Source organism: Melopsittacus undulatus, chromosome Z (genome assembly GCF_012275295.1).
Source record: "Melopsittacus undulatus isolate bMelUnd1 chromosome Z, bMelUnd1.mat.Z, whole genome shotgun sequence".
NCBI lineage: Eukaryota > Metazoa > Chordata > Aves > Psittaciformes > Psittaculidae > Melopsittacus > Melopsittacus undulatus.
In genome coordinates this window covers 52869586-52890913 of record NC_047557.1, presented here as the reverse complement: position 1 = coordinate 52890913, position 21328 = coordinate 52869586, and the positions used below count along the sequence as shown (strand labels likewise).

At 39.6% G+C, this 21328-nt stretch overlaps 1 protein-coding gene across 1 annotated transcript in view; it reads right to left on the bottom strand.

Annotated features, from left to right (window-relative positions):
* The window catches only part of GAK (cyclin G associated kinase), a 74631-nt gene extending 56607 nt beyond the window's left edge, over positions 1–18024 (bottom strand). Inside the window, exons 1-5 of the mRNA XM_005154872.3 lie at positions 17623–18024; positions 6398–6459; positions 5008–5067; positions 3039–3153; positions 2460–2602 (exon numbers count right to left, since the gene is read on the bottom strand). Of these exons, the coding sequence (XP_005154929.2) occupies positions 2460–2602; positions 3039–3153; positions 5008–5067; positions 6398–6459; positions 17623–17764 (522 nt within the window). The 5' untranslated portion in view covers positions 17765–18024. The remainder of the gene's footprint in view (positions 1–2459; positions 2603–3038; positions 3154–5007; positions 5068–6397; positions 6460–17622) is intronic.
* Positions 18025–21328: the final 3304 nt, after the last annotated feature.

Sequence of the window (21328 nt, the reverse complement as noted above, 5' to 3'; positions counted from 1 at the left end):
GAAATAGTGAAGAAACTTAAGGAGATGGTCAAAGCAGGTATTGATCATAAGAACTGAGGGATCATAATCACAAACAAGCTGAAAATTTATATCTCTGCATGAAGTCAGGTGAAGGTGTAAAGCCGAAAGGTGTATTAGTAACACTGCAACGCTACACATCAGGTAACTAGCTTTGTCTTCCCTTTCCCTTTGAAATCACGTCTGGACATCCTTCTGTAAAACCTCAGTGTTCAGAGCATACTACTAGCTTGCCTTACACATGCCCCTTCCAAATTCTTCCACCATAAAATTAATTTTGACTACCGTATAGGAAGACACAAGCTTTGTTTATGATGGTTAAAGTATCAGTCTCAATGAGCCATCTGAATTCCTTTCTCTGTTGGAACCTTTGCTTATCTCCACGTACAACAAGAAAGGTGTGTGGGCATTCAGCATAAAATTTAGATACTAAAAATGGTCATACTTAAGATCAGAGATCAAGCTTCTGCACACATACTTTTTGGTTTTCATGCTTTGGTAAAGGTTGCTAGTAATGTAAAAAATTCCAGTTGCTTATTGAGATCTGAACAGGCTCTGTGACCTGTGTTACGCAGACTAGTTGTGTGCTGCATAGCAAATCCTGAAAAGCTAAAATTCAAACAATTAAAATACCAGGGAAGCACTGATATTTTACAAACCATCCTCTAACTAGCTTAGAATTTTTACAACACAGTAAACAGCTGGGTTCTTGCAGTGCTGTACACACACACTAGGTGCAAACTTCATCCAAAGAAGCTGAGGAACAACAAATGCATTACATGGACAAGGAAGAGAAGAAATGCCCAGGAAAAAAGAAACAGCCACCACTACAAAGGTGAACTTGTTTTTAGCCTGCACTGTAGAAGTTCATGAATCCTTATATTGTTACAACTCCAAACTATAACACCCCTCCCCAGCAGCTACATTACATCTCATGCTCAAAACTCTGACCAAAGGTTTTTATGCTGCTGACCTTAGTTCAGCCTTTTGAAAGAGCAGCACAGTTAAATGACTCCCATTTGGCTTCTGGCTATAGTAAGGTCTCTGCCTATTGCAGCATAACTATCACCCAATCTTGCCTTGGAGCTGTGGTAACGTGAAACCAACACAAAACCAAACTCCTGCCTTTTTCCGTATTTTATCTTTGTCAGGAACTTGCATTACTTGACAAGAAAAAACAGACTTTGAATTATAGCATTCGTTCAACTTCTATGTAGATATTTTGTATTTATCTGTAGAGTTTGTTACCCCCTTTTCAGAGTAGAGATTTGCTTGTCCACAAGCTTTTCTAGGGGCTGGTGTACAGAAAACTTCAATGTTGAAAAGATTTTCTTCTAGAAAGTTCTATGACAGCTTGGTTAAAATTTCTTTTATATGAGGTAGAAGTCTGTTCAATGGTACCAAGAAAAAAAAATAGGGGACATGGGGGAAAAGAGTGCTTCATCTTCAAAACTATTTTGATACTAAGGGGTTATACTACTGCCTAACATCAAAGCTTTCATCAGTGTTGAAAACACTTAGCGCATATTTACTTTTTTAGTAAGTGGTTTCATTTTCCTTTCCCTAAAGTAATCAAGTACATGCATACTTAAGGAGGAATAAATTCTCCTTTTTATATTCAGCTGGTATCACATCAAGCAGGAAACTGACATGTCAAATTCAGACACTGTTTGAGGAATAAAAGTCTTAATTTTGCTTATGCTTACAAAGACTATCTATCCCCACTGGGTTTATATCTATTTGTAGTACACCAGAATCCCACCGATGATTAGGTCTCCTTCATTTATTATATAACATGGATGTAAAGGTGCTGCATTCAAAATTCAAACACAGATGAAGTCCTCTCAAATCACCAAAGTTTTTAAGGGGACAACACTTTCATAATCCTATAGCATCTTTGCAAAGGCTAACAGAAAGAAAAATCTGTAATGAATTATGCCTACCAAATTTTAAAATGTAATTTAAAACCAAGACCTAAAATGCAATGCAAGTTGTTGTTAGTTCTAAAACTAACAGTTTACTAGACGGTCACAGAAGGCTTTCTTTTACAGAGAATCCAACATTGCCCCCTCTTCTCCTTCAAAGCTTTACCTCTCTTCTAGTTAGAAAACCTACACATCTTTGGAACACAAGTTGTAGCTGGTATCAAAAGCAAACTACTTGAAGACTTAACTTAACCAGAAAACCATAATATACTACTTTTCTGTCAGCTTGTTCAGACAGTACAACTAGTACTAACCACAAGCACAGGATGATGATGATGCAAGTATTTCAGTCATGACCTCCACTGACATCCAGCAGTCTTGGTAAGGCAAAAGGTGCAATAAGCACCACTTTCAAGAGTGTCCACTGTACATGATCAACAGTCTTAACACCAATTCAGCCTGATGAGCTCCTTTGGTGTTTAAAAATTCAGCCTTTATTTAAACACTAAAACACACCTTTAAGTCTCTATGGATAATAGGAGGTTTCTGTTTATGCATATGCTGCACTGCTCTGCAGGTCTGATAAAAAATCTTCAAAACTGTGTCACAGGAGATAGGTCCTTTGGATTCCACTTTCTTTAAGAATTCCACCAGCTGCCCTACAGGAAATGAGAGAAATTCACATAAGCATGCACAGAACACCACAAATTCTGAAAGCCTGGCACAAATAAGCGAATACTTTTCTCACTAAGGAAGACTTACAGCCTTGAGCTGTGAATATTAGATGGATATTCTGAAAACTGTAAATCCACACTGACTGCAGTGACCAAAGGAAATAGTGCTCTAAGGTACTATTCCTCCTCTTCCTTCCTCCAACTAGTCTTGAAGAACTTAACACTAACCCCATATTTAAGATGAGGTTGAACTCTAATCTCAAAGAACATGCTCTTTATCCCATAAGAGACAAGACTGAACTCTAGCTCCACTGAACTATGCTACCTTTAAGAGGCTTTCAAAGCTTCTAAACTGTGACGCAACCTGTGCAAGCAGTTGTTGAAAGCAACATGTATTGCTGGGAAAGAAATAAAAGTTTACCTTTACACAGCTCTGTAAGCAGAAGAAATTCTCCTTGCCCTGTGTCTGATTCTTCTTTTCCTATTGAAGCAGCAGAGCAGAACTGGACAATGTTGGGATGACCTGAAAGCTTTTTCTGGAGATAATGTGTTCAAGGAAGACTGACAAGTTTACTGATACAATTGTATACAGCAGTTCACAGACATATCATCTGAAATGTTAGCTTAAAACCACAAAAAGCATTATAGTTGTAATAAAGATACTAAGTAGAACAAGGAATCATGCCTCAGATAAAAAAAACAGACTTCAACGGAAGCCACTAAATATTATAAAAACTCAAACTAAAACATAAAAAAAAATCCTTGTGATTAAGGCTGAAGAAACTAGACTTCCTAACAGACCTAGTTACTTATTTTTGTCTTCTAATAGTGACAGCAAGGCATTAACTTATGTACCAGAAAGACCTTTCAATTACTAGCTGCTTCTCCAGCTGGCTGATTAAGAAAGGGCTATTGCAGCAACACCTGTCCTTTGGAAGGAAGTAGTAAGTATGTTTCAATTTTAAGAAATGAAAATAAAGCTCAAAACAAATAACAGCTCTGAAAGACCAAGGAACTTATCATCCCATCATGAGCAGTAATTCTTCATACTAAAACCTTTGTCATGCTTCATGGTATCATTTTTGAACTATGTAAAAGAGAATAAAATTTAAGTGATCTCAGTTCCTGCCAGTGGAAGTTACATTGCATTATGCCTGTTTGTGCTGCCCCTGGCATGCATCACTCTGGTAATGTACTGATACTCATGCCTGAGGCAAACACACACTATTTACAAGATGCATTCACCAAGTCTAAAAAGAAAAAAGCAAAGACGTCATAAGTACAACAAAGCTATAAAAAAAGGCAAGTTGAATGCATCAAATTAGAATGAATCCAAAGCACTAGCTTATATTTTATGCATGTCTTCACAACCTTTTACTCAGAGCCACAGGAATTAATTTAATTTCAGTTATAACCTGGAAAGGTAGCAACAATTAACATATGCTTTAACAAGCCCAAGCTGTGAAAAAACATCTACAGTACATTCAGTTCTTTACTCCTAACAACACAGAGTACCTAGAAAACAGATAGTGCTACCTCAGTCTGTTCTTTGCCAGCACACTTCCAGCGAATGGTGTTTAGTGTAAGACTTAGCCAACATTTCAGTAATCATACAAAAATATTTAAGTAGTTTAAGAGAAGTGGTTTTGTATGGTAACTCAAAATGAAGCTGAATACTCAGACTGGAAACTAAACAGCAGCATACTACAGCTACTCATTGACTTTTGAAACAAACAGAGCGTCTTAGAGCAGATGTCGGGGAGCAAATGCTGAGTTTACTAAACTCATGGACTGAAAACTCACTAACACTGCATTATAACCTACCATCTAGCTTCACTGAAGATGAAGAGGACAGCAACAACCCTGAGAATCATCTGCTTCTTGTTTCTGATGCATGTGTTCTATAAAATTAACATTCAGCATTACTTTATAAAGCCAGATGCATCTGAGGCAGAAATTAAAAAACTCTGGAAAGTAAAAGCAAAGTTCTGTGTAGTCAAAAAGGCAATAAATCCAGTGCAAGTGAAGGAAGTCTACTTAAGATCTAAGTATCATCTCATTAACCAAAAGGTCTCTTGAACACAGTCAAAGGAATGCAAGAAAGCCCAAACAAGAATTTAATTTTTTGCCAGGCAAAGTAAATGACAAAGTCTACACAAGGTATGAAAGTTATCAGCACATATTAAGTTCCTGCAGCTTTTGAAGAACTGAACTTGCTGGATGTTGATGCCAGATTCCTGATAAACCAGGACCCAAACCTTCCTCAGAATATTTATCCTTTTAAGCAGCATATGGCATAGAAAGAACTGAACATGTAAAGCAGTCCTCTTTCTCATAAATGTTTGCTATCAGGCAATCAAAACATTAAAATACGTTCTAGAAAAGGATACCATAAAACAAACTTCCTGAATGATGGCTTTGTTCTTTTCTTCTTCATTAGACAACAATCGCTGCCAGAAAACAGAAAAAAATTGAAAAGATAGTTATTAAAACTTACAGAAAAAAACAGTGCATGGATAATTTTTTTTTCCAGAACACAAAGGATAAGCTACAGTCAAAAAACCTAAGGAAATGTGATGGGACAGTAAACAAAGTAGGCATATTGTATATTTGAACATGCTGCCATGAACAAAAGACCCAGTTTTCCAGCTACCTGTTCAGTTTCAGTACTAGCTGAGCAGTTGTAACCTTCAACACTCATGAACTAACTGCTCTGACAGTTTTCTGTTGTATAAAACACTAAAGTCTACTGGCTACAGCACTGTGCACTGACAAGTAAAAACTCATTTTCTGCCTCAAATCTCTAGCAACAACCTTCAACCTATACCAGCCAAAACTTGTCCAAATTACGTAACCCAACTTTTTTAATAGTACCTGAGTAATCAGTAGGAAAATTAAGCATTACTATTACCAACATAGCTTGGATTTAGAGCCAACACTTGACTAGAATCAATCTGAGCATTTGCTACAAAACTACCAGTTTTACAAAACAGAGGAAGTACAGTAACGGTTCACCTTTTAGCTGTTATTTTTAAATGGGCTACTTCTTGATAACATTTTCAACACATACTATATGGGTTTGGTCATGTTTTGTTACTGCAAGATGTGGTACAAAAAGGAAAAAAAAACAGTAATTACTGTTGGTAATCTTACCTTTCCTACTTCTCTTACTACTACCCTTTTCGCTTCTCCTCCAAGAAGTCTTTGTACTGATACAGTCACAGACCATCCCTGCTCCAAAAATGAAGCCATTTTATGGCAAACACAATGACTTCACTTTGTCCTTTCCATAATGCTTCAGTTTTTCAGCAGTTACATGATTATTATAAGCCTTCAAAAACATGAATCCAGGGATGTTTCAGAAATGCCAGACTGAATATATGATCAATGAGTCAAAGTTCAGACCATTATTTTTAATACTGATGAAGTTACTCTGGAAGTACAAAGGGAGGCTAGCCTGTGAGCTATATCTCCTACTGATGAATGAAACTATTAATATACCCCATTTCAGGTAATTAGGAAATATTCTTTTCACCCAAAATGCTTATGTGGGGTCATGAATTTCTAGACCAAATGAAGACAAACAGCAGTGGTACCAAACAAAGCAGCTCCCATGTCTGGTATAAAACACAGGGTCCTAACAGGTACAGTGTGCTACAAACACCACTATTATTCTGGATTTTCCCAAATTACTTAATCTTTGATGCATAGCACCGAAAAACTACCATGCTAAAGCATCAAGCAAAAGGACAGACCTTATAAACCGGAAGTACATTTTACCTTTAAAGCATAATCTTTGCCACTTCCAAGATCTTGAGCTTCATAGACAAAAGCAAAGCCGCCTACAAGAAGAAGGGACATTAAGTCAGTTCTAATTTCAACATTCAAGTAAATCATTCTTTTTAGTCTAACAGAGCTATCACATGAATTTAGATATCCTCTGAAAGTAAAAATGTGTTTTTCAATGACTTGCCAAGAGTACCGGTAACCTACATAAGAGCTAAAATATGTTCTTCTTTTCTTTTATACATGCTAGAAGCACAATGAATTTGTTACTTTCCTGCATTTTTTAGTCTACATATGCAGATTTCCTATGAAGTATTTCCTTTTCTTAATACAGTTACGCAAATATTACTAATTATTTTAATTAAACAACTATTTGGTTTTGCACTGTTAAGCTTCTTATAAAAATAGCAATAACAAAGAGAAATAAAATTTTTAACATACACCTCCTCATACTTTTAGGGTAATTGCCATGCTTCAAGCTTCATATTAAAAGCTGAAAGCGTTTTCAAGCATTGAAGCAAATGCTTCAAATAAGGGAAGTTACTGTTACTAAACTGCTATCTGCCACTCCAACAACATTATTTTCCTTCCAACTGCTTTGGTCAGTATACGTATCTCATATAACACTATGAGTTCACTCAAGAACACTGTGCAAACTTCTAGAAGATAAAGGTGACTAAGAAAAAGATAACTCTGCTAAGTTTCCTCAATTATTAATTATATTAATCAAACTATCAAAAGAATGTATTTGTTCAGTTCGACTCCATTTTAAAGATCCTGGTACCACTTTAAATTCTTCCATGAATGTTACAATTATGCAACATACTGTTAGTGTAATGACATTTGCTCTGTCTGTTGCAGAGGATCTTTAGTAGATTAACAACCAAAGTGACAAACTTCAACGATTTGCCTTTCTGCTCCTTCAATAAAATTCTATTTCCATTGGATTGTAGTTATAGGACAAGGGGTAATAGGTTAAAACTCAAACAGGGAGAGCTCAGGCTAGATATAAGGAAGAAGTTTTTTATTGTGAGGGTGGTGAGGCACTGAACAGGTTGCCCAAAAAGGTGGTGAATGCTCCATCCATGGCAGTGCTCAAGGCCAGGCTGGACAGAGCTTTGGGCAACATGGTCTAGTGTGAGACGCCTCTGCCCATGGCAGGGGACTGGAACTATATAATCATAGTATGATTCTACAAACTACACTGCAATGCTCCCTCTAGCAGTAACTTGGAAAACAGAATAGAAGATGTCAATGAATGACAAAACTTCACTTGTCAAAAAGGCTAACAGAATAGGATAACTAAAGAATGAACCACAACAGACAAGCAACAAGTTGACAAGGCACTTCTTTTGAAAGATGCAGGATGCAAATCAGTATTCACTTCAGTACCCAATACCTTCTTCGTGGGCAAGGAATTAAGTGAATGAGGCTGAAGTGAATACGGTATTTGCTTTGTGCAATTTCATCAAATACAAGGCTTTCCAAGAAGTACTCTCCAAAGTTTCACATGGCAATTGACCTTCATAGTGTTCTCCAAGACTCCTGCTACACGACTTGTCATTTTTGCCAGTAGCATCTACAACATGAAACAAATAAATTACAGACTCCTGTATGCTGCCTTTGCTTTTGGTGTCTAAAAGAGAATGATACACTAAATCAGCAAAACCAAGATCCCAGCTGAAGAGAGTAAGTAGTGCACCATGGAAGAGCTGGAGTATCAATGAAAATACTGAAGATGAGACAGCAAGGGCTGCAGTTCAGTCCACCATACATATGGACATACAATATGTGTATTGTGCTTATCTGTTTACTTTGACTCATTCATTCATCAGATTTGCTACTGACCACAACAGGAAGTTCTCTTAGCTTTTTTCAAAGCCCCAGTGCAAGTGATCAAATGATCAGCCATTACAATCAGCATTTTGCACACTGATGGGACAGAGACTGGATACAGAGTAAATTCCATGATTACTATCTGAAGACAATTTGTCCCTCTCTGAATGAGAACATATGCAAGAAAAACATGGTTCTGGACAGTACTGTTTATGGATTCCACAGATGTGGTGAAACAATCAAGATAATCTGCAAGTTATCCTTCTACTGAGGCTGGGTCTGGGAATCCACAGCTTTTGACCTCACTTCCCAGCCAGTTCCCTACTAAAGTCCAGAGGCTTGCCCCAGGTTTGAGAGTGCACTGTCTCAGTGAATTACAAGCTTCTACAGCAGTGTACACCAGTCACTGTACCACAGAGCTACTGCTTCCATGTCTTTGTCCTACACAGACACTACAGACCTTCCACACAGTAGAAGTACTGCTGGCCCTCCAGAAGAAAGTCTTTACATTAACCTTGGTATATATTTCTTTTACTTTAATAACCCTGCAAAAGGTGCATCTTGAAAATATGTGCTTTGATGTACAAAATTAGGTGCTTCTAGTACACAAAATTACAGCACAGTTACTTTTCTGGAATGCACTCAAGAGCAAAATGGTAACACAGAAACCTCAAATCAGGGAAAAGTTATTCTGCAAGCTCAGCCCTGTACGCTGCCAAGGGTTCTGCCATGGCTGGAATGGGGCAAGCCTACTCTGGACTTCAGGCATACAGCCAGATACTACTACAAACATACACTGACCTACATACATGTATGTAACTCCAAAAGATAACTATGCTTCATTCAAATGTATCCAATACCTTTCTGGATATTACACTGTTGAAAGCACCTATGCATCACAATTAACTCATCAGATCAATTCTACCCACCATTTTCAAGCATACATCTGAGTAACCACCAAGCTGATACAAACTTTTAAGGCCCCTAGAAGCATTCGTACCTTTCCAACTATTTCAACTGGTCTGATAAATTACAAACTCTCCTTCTAATATATAAAATGCTTACAATACACATCAAGTTGCACATTATCACTAGGTTTAATCTTGTTGACATCCAGTATGAAGCAGTAAAAAGAAGAATATGTTTACCCAACTGAGATTATTAGACTTCAAAAAACATAAATTTTAAATCTTCATGGAAATGAACATCATGCAGTCCTCCCAAAACTCAAGACACATTCACAGTTGCCGTGAAATATTTCCCTCTATTCATAATGATCCTGAAATTCTGGCCTAAAACTCAGCCACATTTATGAGAACTACAAAAGTTAATTTCTTGATGGAAAAGCCTGTGTTTTAACACTCAAACCACAACATTACAACTACCCCAAGAAGGACTCCAAAGTTTAAGCGTTTTTGCTGTACATAAAAGAATCTCACTTCTAACAAGAAAAATAAATTTCACTGCTCTTAATTGCTAGCTAGAAATCTAAAGAGATTTCACGTTCAGCTATGTATCTACTTCAACATACTGGTTTTTGGTCTCAATAGTAACTGAGTATCAGAAATATTCATCTTTATCTAACAATGCAACAATGCAACAATTTCAACAATGCAGGACATTTAAAAATGGTAAGTTCTTGCTGTCAACGGAAGTTAGTACAAGCTCTGCTTAGGTTAAAGTACTGGCATCTGACTCTAAGTGAAGTATACTTGACATGATCTGGAAATCCAGTGAAATCTGCATACAAGTTACCCAAATTAAGATTTTGAGGTCAAATTTAAAGCTGACAAGACTCAATTTTCTTTTCCAACCAAGAGATTTGCATTTTCCCTCAAGATATACATAGGCATCACATACCAATTAAGTTCACTGCACTATAAATCAAATTGGATTTAAAACTGTCAATTTTTCCCCATCTTCATTAATTTTTTCAGCCAAGGAATTTCAGTGAAATGACAGTTTTCCTACTTGTCAGCTAGTGAAGCACCAAAACAGGAACCTCAATCACAATATAAAACTGCTTGCTACTGTAATGAATTGTTTCACTACACACTTAACCAGTCATGACAAAGGAATGGTGTGGGTAACTTCCTGTTTATAGCTACTGATATAACTTGTCTGCTCCCCTCCCAAATACTGACCAGATTTGCTTCCAAATTGATTTTGCATACTTATGTTTCAATTATAACTTGCTTAAAAGATGGTAATTCTAGCCTGAACTACAAGTTACAGTGCATCTTAATGAAAGCAAACAGATGCTTTTCTACCAGTGTACAAGCAACATCCTTAATGCTCTGTCACTGTTGCAAGCACTGACTCAAACTTTTTTCCTGAAGTCCAGTCATCCATTTGTGTCAATTGCTAAGTCCTAATAACAAGATGAAGCTGTCTCAAATACGAAGGATGACTCAAAGGTCTGAACATTTCCCAGTAAACTTTGAGAAGTAGGTAGGTAGAACACCCTGAAACTTGCAGAGATCATCTGCAAGCAAAAACTGCTACATCCAAAGAAACACTACCTTTAAAAAAAAACACCACTGTTCTGCTCCATAGAATCATATAATAGGGTTGGAAATTACTTTAATCATGACTTCAGATCACCCACTTCCAACTCCCCTTCCACGTTTTGTGTTGAAAAACCTCTCTGTATCTACAGCTAAAGCAACGTCAACTGGAAAGCTGCTAGGTCACGATGCTCCTGTTCTTCATTACTGACTGCCATATTTTTTTCAGACTTCCAAGAAGCCTTCCTTATACAAGGTCTGCAGAATAACTATCATCACCCGTTACATCACAGGCTGTTGCAACTTTTTAACTCGATGTGAGCTCTCCTTTTTCCATAGTTACTTCAACCATCTGCCAGCAAATTGAACTATCAGTGTTTGCAGAAATTTGACAAGTGTTCATTGTCCTGCTCTTGCCCAGAGTTTTATGAATTGTATTCATCAAAAAATCAGCATTTAATCACAAATTAAAATTGTGCCTATAAGCTTGGTAAACTAATACTGCCTGTTCACACTCAAAATACTAAAAAAGCCTTGAAGTCTAAAGCAGCAAGTTTAGGTATTTTAATGACAGACATAAGGTTCATTGTCAGAATGCAGCTTTTAACAAGTCACCTACATGGCTTCAATTCATGACAGCTTTTTTTAAATAAAGTTAGTCTGTAGCCACCTTTCTGACTAAGGAACAATGTAGCTTCCTTTCAATAAAGCTTCATGGTGAAAGTTTTAGATTCCTGTCAGTCTGAAAAATGTTTTTATTTTTTTTTCATCATGTTTCTCCTCTTCTCTGCTATTTTCATCCATACTTGTTTTTCAAAGGAAGCATAAGAAATCAATATACATGAAGAATGGTTGCTGTGTGCTGCATAGCTTCCATGTTCCCTGCTTTTCACACAATCATGCACCTCCTTTACTCTTAATTCTTCAGCCTTCTCTGCAAACAAGCAACAAAATATTGGGAAGTCAGCAAGTCCACATAGATAGTTAAGCAAAGAGGAACCATAAGCAGTATTTCTTTACACATTTCTTCTAAAAAAAAAAGAAATAAAGGGTGAAATTTTAGGGAATTCCCTTTCATATATCTCAATCCTAACTGTCCTTGGCTATTTTCAATTACAGAAAATTCATCCTAACCATCGGGAACATCATTCTACTGACAGCACAACTAGACAAAGTGGCACATCACAAGCAAGATTCATTTCGTCTTATTTGCGAAATACTGTTGTACTGAGAGGAAAGAATAAAAGACTAGTATTAACATTAACCCATATCAAAAAACCTTGGAGATGACACAGAAATTGAAAGTCACAGTCCTAACCCCCACATGAGGAAGAAAAATCCATGTCTATTCTCCAAGTGTGTTTTTTTCTAAATCTAGGAACAGGGACAAGCAAAAGTATGTAGTGAGAAGAGAAAATCCATTATCTGGAATTAAACACAAGGCTAAATGGACTCAGTGTATTATAATCTTGTAATTTATCTAGAGTCTTAAGTGAAGTGATGCTTTAACTGCCCAAGTTCCACAGCTTTGTCTAACACATTCCACACTGTCTGAAAAGTGCCTTTCTGGAATTTCTCTCAGCTATCCCATACCTAAATGAGCACTAAAAAGTCAACATGCTTCATGAGATACAACTATTATTTGAAGAGACAGCAAGCACCCCACAATCACCTGCTCATTGGAGTACTAACATGAATAGGGGTATCTCCATCTTCAACTGCCCTCTTCAGGGTATCAACTTCCTGATTCTTCTGCAGGAGAACCTCACACACACTGAAACTATAATTTCATCACTTATTCTCAGCTTTTGCTGCATTTTTGTCAAGACAAAGAGTACCTGGCTAAAGCAGTAACAAACAATTTTCAAACACGTTACAAAGATCATATATGAGCAGGCAGAACATTTCCCAATAGGGTCTAAAAGACCACTGTTGCTCATTCCGTGCCATCACTGATTTCCACTGACAAGACCCCAAGTTGTTTTATATAAGTTCTTTAGATCGAACCAAAGTAACACTGCCCCATTTCACATAAAAACAGAGACTTAGCCTGTACTTCACAGAACAGCAATTATACTCAAGAATTTAAAAATCATAGCATATTCAGTCTGCAGTTGAATTAGTGGCTGAAAAAGATGAAAACTGTCATTTTAAACAGTAATTACAGCATGAAGTTGTTTTCCTGATGCAATTACCTTTATCACAAATGTTAAGAAACTGAATAACTCAAATACGAAGTGTTTCAAAATAAGCCATTTAAAGGACTAATAGGGGAATTTTTCTATCTGGTTTATGTTACTTAAACAGCTTACCAGGACATGAATATTCCAGACTTTTTAAAAATTATTTTTCTGTTAGTATGATCTCTATTCTAGAATATTTAAAGCTAAAATAAGACACCTACTGACAGTTTCATATTTACCATTTAACCTACAATCTCAGTAACAGTACTCAAGAAGCAAATTCAGGTCTCACTGGCAGTGAAGTATTTGTAGGGATGTTACATTATGCACTGAGTGGCAGTAGGAACTACTAGTGGAGTTGTCAACTGATTTTTAACACTAAAATCCCCTCAAAACATTACCTAATCTAACCAAATATGTAACACAAAACTTGCAGAAGATCCTTTTATACTTTCAAAAGGATAGGAGATTGAACAGTATCAGATTTTGTTCCATGGATCACCATAAAGATTAAGTTCCCTGTTTTCTTGGAAGGACCTCTAGAATAGATATTTTCTGTTTTCATATCTTCTATTTTTACTTTATCAACAAGATATATGAAATAATTTATGAACTTTCTGCCACCCATCAATGCAACAGCTGCCTGCTTTTACAAAAAAAAAGCCTCAATGGAAACATTCAAGGAATAATATGATTATATTAAAAGACTGTATAATTTAAGCACATAAGCAGTTTTGTTAATATCTTATTTAGCTTTCAAATCATCCTGCCCTTCATTTATGCTCTAAAAAGCAGCAATTTTATTAAAAATTCACTCAGTGCAAAGCAAACAGGCTTCTCCAGTTAGCTAGCTACCAAAGCTAATACAACCATGCAATTTACAATCATTAAAAAAATCAACTTTCTTTGTACGTAATTTTGAATCTTCATAGTGCACATCACAGGACACGCTATTCTCATATCAATTTACCCTCCCATTGGAGTAGCATTACTACACAGAATTAAATAACAAGTTTCTGTAATCCACCGACCATCTTTGGCACTGGCAGTCTCTCAATGAATACTGACAGCCCAGTGACCAGGTTCTACTCCTTCTACAGTATAGATGAAGATCAAGAAATTCCCCTTCTTTACATGCCCATGATCTTTAAGTGTCACCATTAGCAGGTAAACAAGAATGTCTATTAGACAAGATGTTTTGCTCAACAGAGGCAAAAATCTAGCACCTGAAAAAACAAACTTGCTAGGTCATTTGTCTGTGCAAATATGCTTTCAGGAGCAAGAAACAAGAAATTTCTGAAAGCTACTCTTCAGGCTGGTGTGGTCCCCATTCTCTCCCAAGGTCAAATATGCAGACTACATCAGCTGTTGACTCAGCAAGGACCATCTCAATCCCTCAACCATCTGGTACAGATTGGTACAGGAATCCTGACATGTTTGAACCAGGGGAAAGGATATTCCAGGATATCAACTGAAGAAGTAAAAAGTTAACAAAAATGCACATCCTGTTCACATTAATAGAAAGAGATCTGACAGAGTATAGGTACAGCACCCTTACCGAACTATATAAAAACCAAGCATATTAGTACGAATCTGGAGAACTCTTATCACATGTACCTGGGCTATGTGTATGCAGATGCCCTGGTGAGAGCAGACACCCATGTTGTGATGGAGATGCATACAGAATACCCAGACTGGCAAGTGACTTATGGCCATGCAAGAGTGTCCTCTCTCATGAAAGAGTGTGAGATACTTACATTCACTCACATTTACTAAGTAGGTATGCAATCAGTGACTATTTTACTTAAATAAAATTGTGTGGCAGTCTGTGCACTTAACTGAAGGACACAGAAGAACCCTAACACCTGAAGCCAGCATAATACTAGATGACCTTTGAAAGTCCCTTCCAACTCAAACTGTTCTACGATTCTGTGATCATACAAAGGGCAAGTAAGGATTAAATGCAAAGGCCCCCACCCATTTCCTCTAAAAATTTCTTAACCGCAGTGAGCTACTGAAATGCCCAAGTACAAAACACCATATTCCAGCAGCACTCAGTCCATCCTGTGACACACTCAGTCACGTGCTGGGAGGTAGTACCAATACTAGAGATCACCTTGAGCCTGATCCCCCCCCACCTGGCTCTCAGGTTCCTCTCACAGCACACCACGCTTTCAGTTGGCTGGATCATACTCCTAGTGTGGCACCTCCACAAAACAAACGTGGAAACACATTTGAATGGTGTTTTTTTTGTGAAGCCAGTGTCTCAGCTTACAGCATGGCCAAATGCATATCTGCACCAACACAGATGATGAGCACACTACAAAACTGTAAAGAGCTGTACGGTGTGAGAACAACTGAATTTATGCTGTCGTATGATACTGTGTAATGCTAATCCACAGACTGTGTTCACACCAACCGAAAACAAAGCAGACTATATAATCTTACAGAAAAGGCTATCTCTCTGCTTTGGCAGATCACATACAGTTCCCCGTGGATTTGAAATCTGAATTTTGAAAGTATCACTTCACTTTTTAATAAGGAATTGGGCATGAAAGGACTCATGCAGAAGAAAAAAATATTCTGTATTTATAAGCATGGAAGACAATGATTATAAGCCACAGTTATATAAATAAGTATCAGAAGGTGTCAAACAGGTTCAAAGCTCAAAGATAAATTAATTACCAGCAACAAAAATAATACGCTAAAGAAATTAAAATCTGAAGACAGCAGGAGGAGTTCGGACTTCTGCATTTCACATGCATTTTTATATTTATACTCAGTATATCCTAAGGCTTGTTTTAGCCAAGCTATGGTCTGCCTAACAAAAGCAGAAAGGCCCAATTTCACTTAGTACACTGAAAGCATCATGAAATAAACTGTAATGCTGAGACAAAGGTGGAACACCAAGCAGTGGTTACATATAAACTTGCAAGAATGCTAGACTTAAAGCATGTCCCTCTTTAAGTTATCTAACCTGGCATAATTACCCTGATATTTTAGGAAGCCTGTGTTAGATCCCAGGTAACAGTAGGCTGCTGCCAAGGTAAAGTATAAAATTCTTGTTTCAGAACCAAGAACAGCAGACATATCTCAAATATAGCTTTCTGCTCTTCTTTTCCTTTGTTGCTCTCTGGAAACTGCTGCAGTTCCTCCTGGCAGGAATGTCAGAGCACCAGCAGTACCAGCCAGTTCATTCAGCATTCACCTTGCAGTCACATCATACCGAGCGCTTACATTTCACTCACAAACTCTGGATGGATGCTTAGTACAGAAGCTCCAAGTAAAGGCTAAAGGCAGAACTGGACTTGACATTTAGTCCCATTTTAAATGCTACTTACTATGTAAAAACTGCCCGGGTTTGTCTAAGATCACATGTTAAAAGTGTTTAAGCATTGAAGTAACAGATCATTTGTCCTTTAGAAGATAAAACAGCTGTGAAGACCAATGTCTGTTGTTTTACACAAGCAAATTTTTTTTAAGTTTTAATGATGCAGCTAATCTTGAAGAATCATTTTTATTTCCATAGTGGTCACTTTAGGGTGGTAATATTTCCACAAAAAAAAACTACACAGAAAAAAAAATTCAATAAATCTACTTATTAAACCAGCTACATACAAGACAATTAGAAGAAGCAACTACAAAAAATAACTTTAACACTAAAAAGAAGCTCTGAACAGAAATTTGACATACTCCACCTAAATAACTTCAACCACCTGTCCAAAGATAATGAACTACATAACTGCATTAATATGGACAAAATCACATTTTAGTCTTTTACGACAAGCTTTCAATGTCTCTTCTGCTTGAAAACAAAGTAATTCTTCTTACCACAAGTGCAAGATCCAAATTTCTACTAATTTCTAAGTAGTCTGCACACACCAAACCTAGAACTTACTTTAAAGCAGACTAGCACTGGTGTGCCAAAACACCTACCCAAAAATCTACTGAAACTGAAAACCACCCAGGCATTTAACTACAGGAAAGCCCATATGCAGAATGAGATCAGCCTCCTGACATTGCTGCTTAAAGTTAACATCTTTTCCCTCATTTCACAGTATTCTAAATAACCCTGAGCAGCACAAGCAAATCTGCATCTTTGGCACGATATGCCACATTGTCATTTTAAATATATACATACATATCTATAAATGCAATCCCGTATTTCCATTGCGTCCTATGTGGACTATGAACTCATACGAGAGTTCTGTTAGGTGGTGAAGGTATTCTAAACCACAAAGCAAGTGCAGAACTCTCCACGCTGCACGCTGCTCTCGATGGGTTTTCCTGAAGCGGACTAACAACAGTGGACACCGCTCCTACACCCGACCCCGGCGGAACAGCCACCGCGGCACTCGCCACAGCTCAGCGTGCCCGTGGCCCCAGCTGGAGTAGCTACGAGGAAGCAGCCAGCCCGTTTGAGGGGCCGGCTGCCGGCGCAGGAGGAAGCGCCCAGACCCGGCCTGGGGGCACCGCAGCCCTTTCGCCCGCACGGGGCCTCCCCTTGCAGGGCGCGGCCTGCCAGGGAGGAAAAGCCCTCCCGGCCGAGAAAGGGCGGACGGGGCGAGCGGGAGGCCCGAAGAGGAGTAAAGCTCAGCCCAGCAGCGGCAGAGTCGGGTCCGGCCCGGCCCTGGATGCGGCCTGCAGCCGCCGCCGCCCGCTCTTGCCGCTTGCTCTTACCCCCCGCTCTTACCCTCCGCAATGACCCTCTTGATGCGCAGCTTCATGTCGCCCATCTCCACCGTCTGCCCCACGAAATCGTTCTGGTCGCGGCTGGCAGCCCCGAGGGAGCCGGGACCCGCCAGGAAGTCCAGGGCGGACTGGAAGAGCGACATGGTCCCGGCCGGCACTGCCCGGCTGAGGGGCAGACGGGCGGGCGGTGCAGCGCGGAGGGGTGGCTCCGCCAAGCTACCGACTGCAGCGGCGGAGGGAGGCCGCCTCCTCACTCGCTGTTCCCTGCGCTCCTGGCTGCTTCCGGGAGCGTTGCGTCATTTATGACCTCATGGGGCCGCTCTCCGTGCCCGCCCAGCCGCCGCAGCCAGCCCGGCCTCCTCCGCCGCCGGGCCCGCCCGCGGGGAGAGGTCCCTGCTGCAGCCCGGGGACCGAGGAAGTGCAGCCCTGACCTCCCAGTTGCCTCCCGACGCGCCTTGCGCGCCGTGCGGCGGGGAGTGGAACCACTGGGAGGGAGTGGCAGGGGCGGCGAGGCTTGCGCAGGTAGGAGGGGTGTCGTTCCCGCACAGCAGGGTTGCTCCGGTGTTACCGCGCAGGAGGTTGTCAAGCGCAGGGGGGCCCTCGTGTTGCTACATCTCAGACTGGCGCTGGTGGCACTCGGGAAGAACATGCACTTCTCATAGAGCGTTGTATAATCCTTTCACAGTGCACCTGCCCTCGGGACCTCCCGTCTCGTCTGCTCTCTCCAGCACTGAAGGGCCAGCCCCCGCCTCTCCTGCAGTCCTGCTACCTGCACCGGGATGAGCAGCAGGATGTGGTGGTGGTGCCTTTTCAGTGTGCTGCAGAACAGTGGCAACATGGATACTGATAATTCCAGCAATCCATGCAGAGTGGTACCCTATGCATTTGGGTGTGAGGCTGACTTTGTGTGTTAGCATTGGCAGATCAATTCTCGGTAAGGCCTATCTGCTGGAGGAAGCCTGGGGCAGCAGATCACTAAAAGCAAGGCTGTTTGCAAGCCTGTTGTTTCAGGAAGAATGCTGCTATAGCCAGGACTGTCCTTCAAAAAGTCACAGAAGTATAAAATGGTTTGGAAAGAACTTTAAGATAATGTAGTTCCAACCTCCCCCCCCCCCCCCCCCCCCCCCCCCCCCCCCCCCCCCCCCCCCCCCCCCCCCCCCCGCCATGGTCAGGAACACCTTCCACTAGACGAGGTTGCTCCAACCCCATCCAACCTGGCCTTGAGTACTGCCAGGGATGAGGCAGCCACAGCTTCTCTGGCCCTGTACCAGTGTTTCACCACCCTCACAGTAAAGAACTTCTTCCTTATACCTAACCCAAATCTCCCGTTTCCCTGTTTAAATTTGAACCCATTACCTCATGTCCTATTGCTACAGTCCCTAATGAAGAGTCCCTCTCTAGCATCCTTGTAGGCCCCCTTCAGATACTGTCATGTCTTTGCTATTATAGTCATACCTTTGCTATTGCAGTCTACTTTCTACCAACAGCCATTGCTTTTGAATTGATTCCAGATGTTCCCAAATTGCTTAAGACTTCAGGTAGCCATGCTAATTTTTCTCCTGCGCAGATCAGTAGTTAAATATTTTATAGTTGTATTTCTCAGTCAACTTCCATAAACTAAGAACTCACTATTCTCCATGCTACTGTGTAAATTACTGGAGCAGAAGAGAAGGCTGAGTGGTGATCTCATGACAGTTTACAACTTCCTCAAGGAGAGCTGCAAAGAGGGAGGTGCTGATCTCTCTCTGGTGTCTGTAACAGGACATAGGGCACAAGGAAATGGAACAGAGCTGCATCAGAAGTTCCCATTGGACATTGGGAAAAGATTCTTCACCAGCAGGGTGGCTGGTGACTGGAACCAACTCCCCAGGGAGGTGATGCATGGCAACAAGCTTGTCAGAGTGCAAGGAGCATCTGGATAAGTGCCCTTAGCGATATGGTTTACTTTTAGGCGGTCCTGCAAAGAGCAGGACGTTGGGACTCAATGATTCTTATGGGTCTCTTCCAACTTGAGATACTCTGTGATTTTGTGGCATCTTGTTCTACAATCCCTTACCAGTCAAGAACTGTGGTCTTAAAAGCTGGTGGATTTGTACAGCGTTCCCATGTTTTTATATGTCTTATAAAAAAATAATTAAATTATCAAAGTCAGATTCTTTATCGAGAACTTCAGTCTGTGAGATCTGCTGCTGTTTTTCTATTGCCCATGTAAGAAAACCCTTTTTACTATCATAAATCTACTACCACCACCACCACTTTGAGAACAGCAGACTGTATTCAGAGCAGGAGCATCCTGTCTTAATCCCATTTTAGTTTCTGATTTTTCCAATTGTTTTTTTTTCATGCAAGGGCTGGAATTACTTTGGACAAACAACCAGTGCCAGTTAGGCTTGCTATACTGCACTGTTCTGCTCATTGTCCCTTGTCCTATCTTTCACCTGCATATTCCTCTTCAACAACTTACTCATACAAATCCATGGGGAAAGGAATAGGATTTTTTTATAAGGAACCACAAAAGCAATGTTGATGTGTTTGTAGGTCTAGATTATATGTTAGCAATTTCTTATTCACAAAAGAAGGCTAACACAGATGGAATATGAAGCAACTGAAACTCAACTCAATTTAAATGAAGACTGATGTTTCTGCTCACCTTCAGGAACAGATTGAGTGACTTGGGCTAAAATGACCTCTTTTGGTGGGGTTGTTTATTTGGCTGTTTGGGGGTTTTTTTGCTAACCAGATTTAATACGGAGAATTCCTGTCTCACTGCTAAACCTCACATTTTCTTAACATGGAAGAGCATTTCTTCCAAAGGCTGGAAAAAACAGCCAAGGATGACAAGGCAGCAAGACCACTTATTTCTTTCAGCAGCAGTACAGGCTTATGCCTGCTTGAAACGCCCTTGAGCTTACCATCTTGATTCTCTATAAGTGTGTACATTTTAATTGTATAAAAATTAGCAAATAAAATTCCATCAGTTAAAACATTGTATTTAAAAGTTTTTTGGTGGTTTACTGCTTCTGCAAGAGAGGTTTAATTTGACTGCTGGGAAAGGATCTTAGCACACATAATTAGAAATTTCAGTCCAGAAACCATATGCAGATAGGCATGAAGTGTGAGCTCTGGTACTAAAAGCTCAAGCTAAAAATTTGTGCAGTTCCTCTGGTTGCTTGTAAATGTTCAGAGAAGTCAGTCATAGCTTATAGTGAGAGATTTTCCTAAGAAAGATTACAGGAGCAGTACCTGTTACACATGAAGGAAGCATAACAAAAAATGCAGGATAAGAAGCAGGAATGTTACATTTGAGAAAATTTGGGTGGATTTGGCTCTGGAGGTGTGCTAGGAAAGCCTTGACATAGATGCAGCTTTTCTGGCCAAAAAATATAAAAGAATGCCTGAGTAATATTTTAGTGATCTGTCTTTAAATTTCCAGAACTATACTAGAAAGACGAAACAGACTGCCAAGTAAGCTGTGGTTTGAGTGTGTACAGCTGGGTATTAGTGGGGCTAAGCCTTTTATTTATTGCCAAGACAAATATGTGGCAAAGTGCTCCTTTTTTAACAGTACTTAACCAAAAAGAATAAGGTATTCTTTTTATTTATGCAGCTTGATAGGTCTATGGATTTTTCCTTAAGGTGTTAAAGATGATAAGGCTTACCCGTTTTATATGCTGTCATCATCCCTGTCAGAATGCAGAGGGAAATAA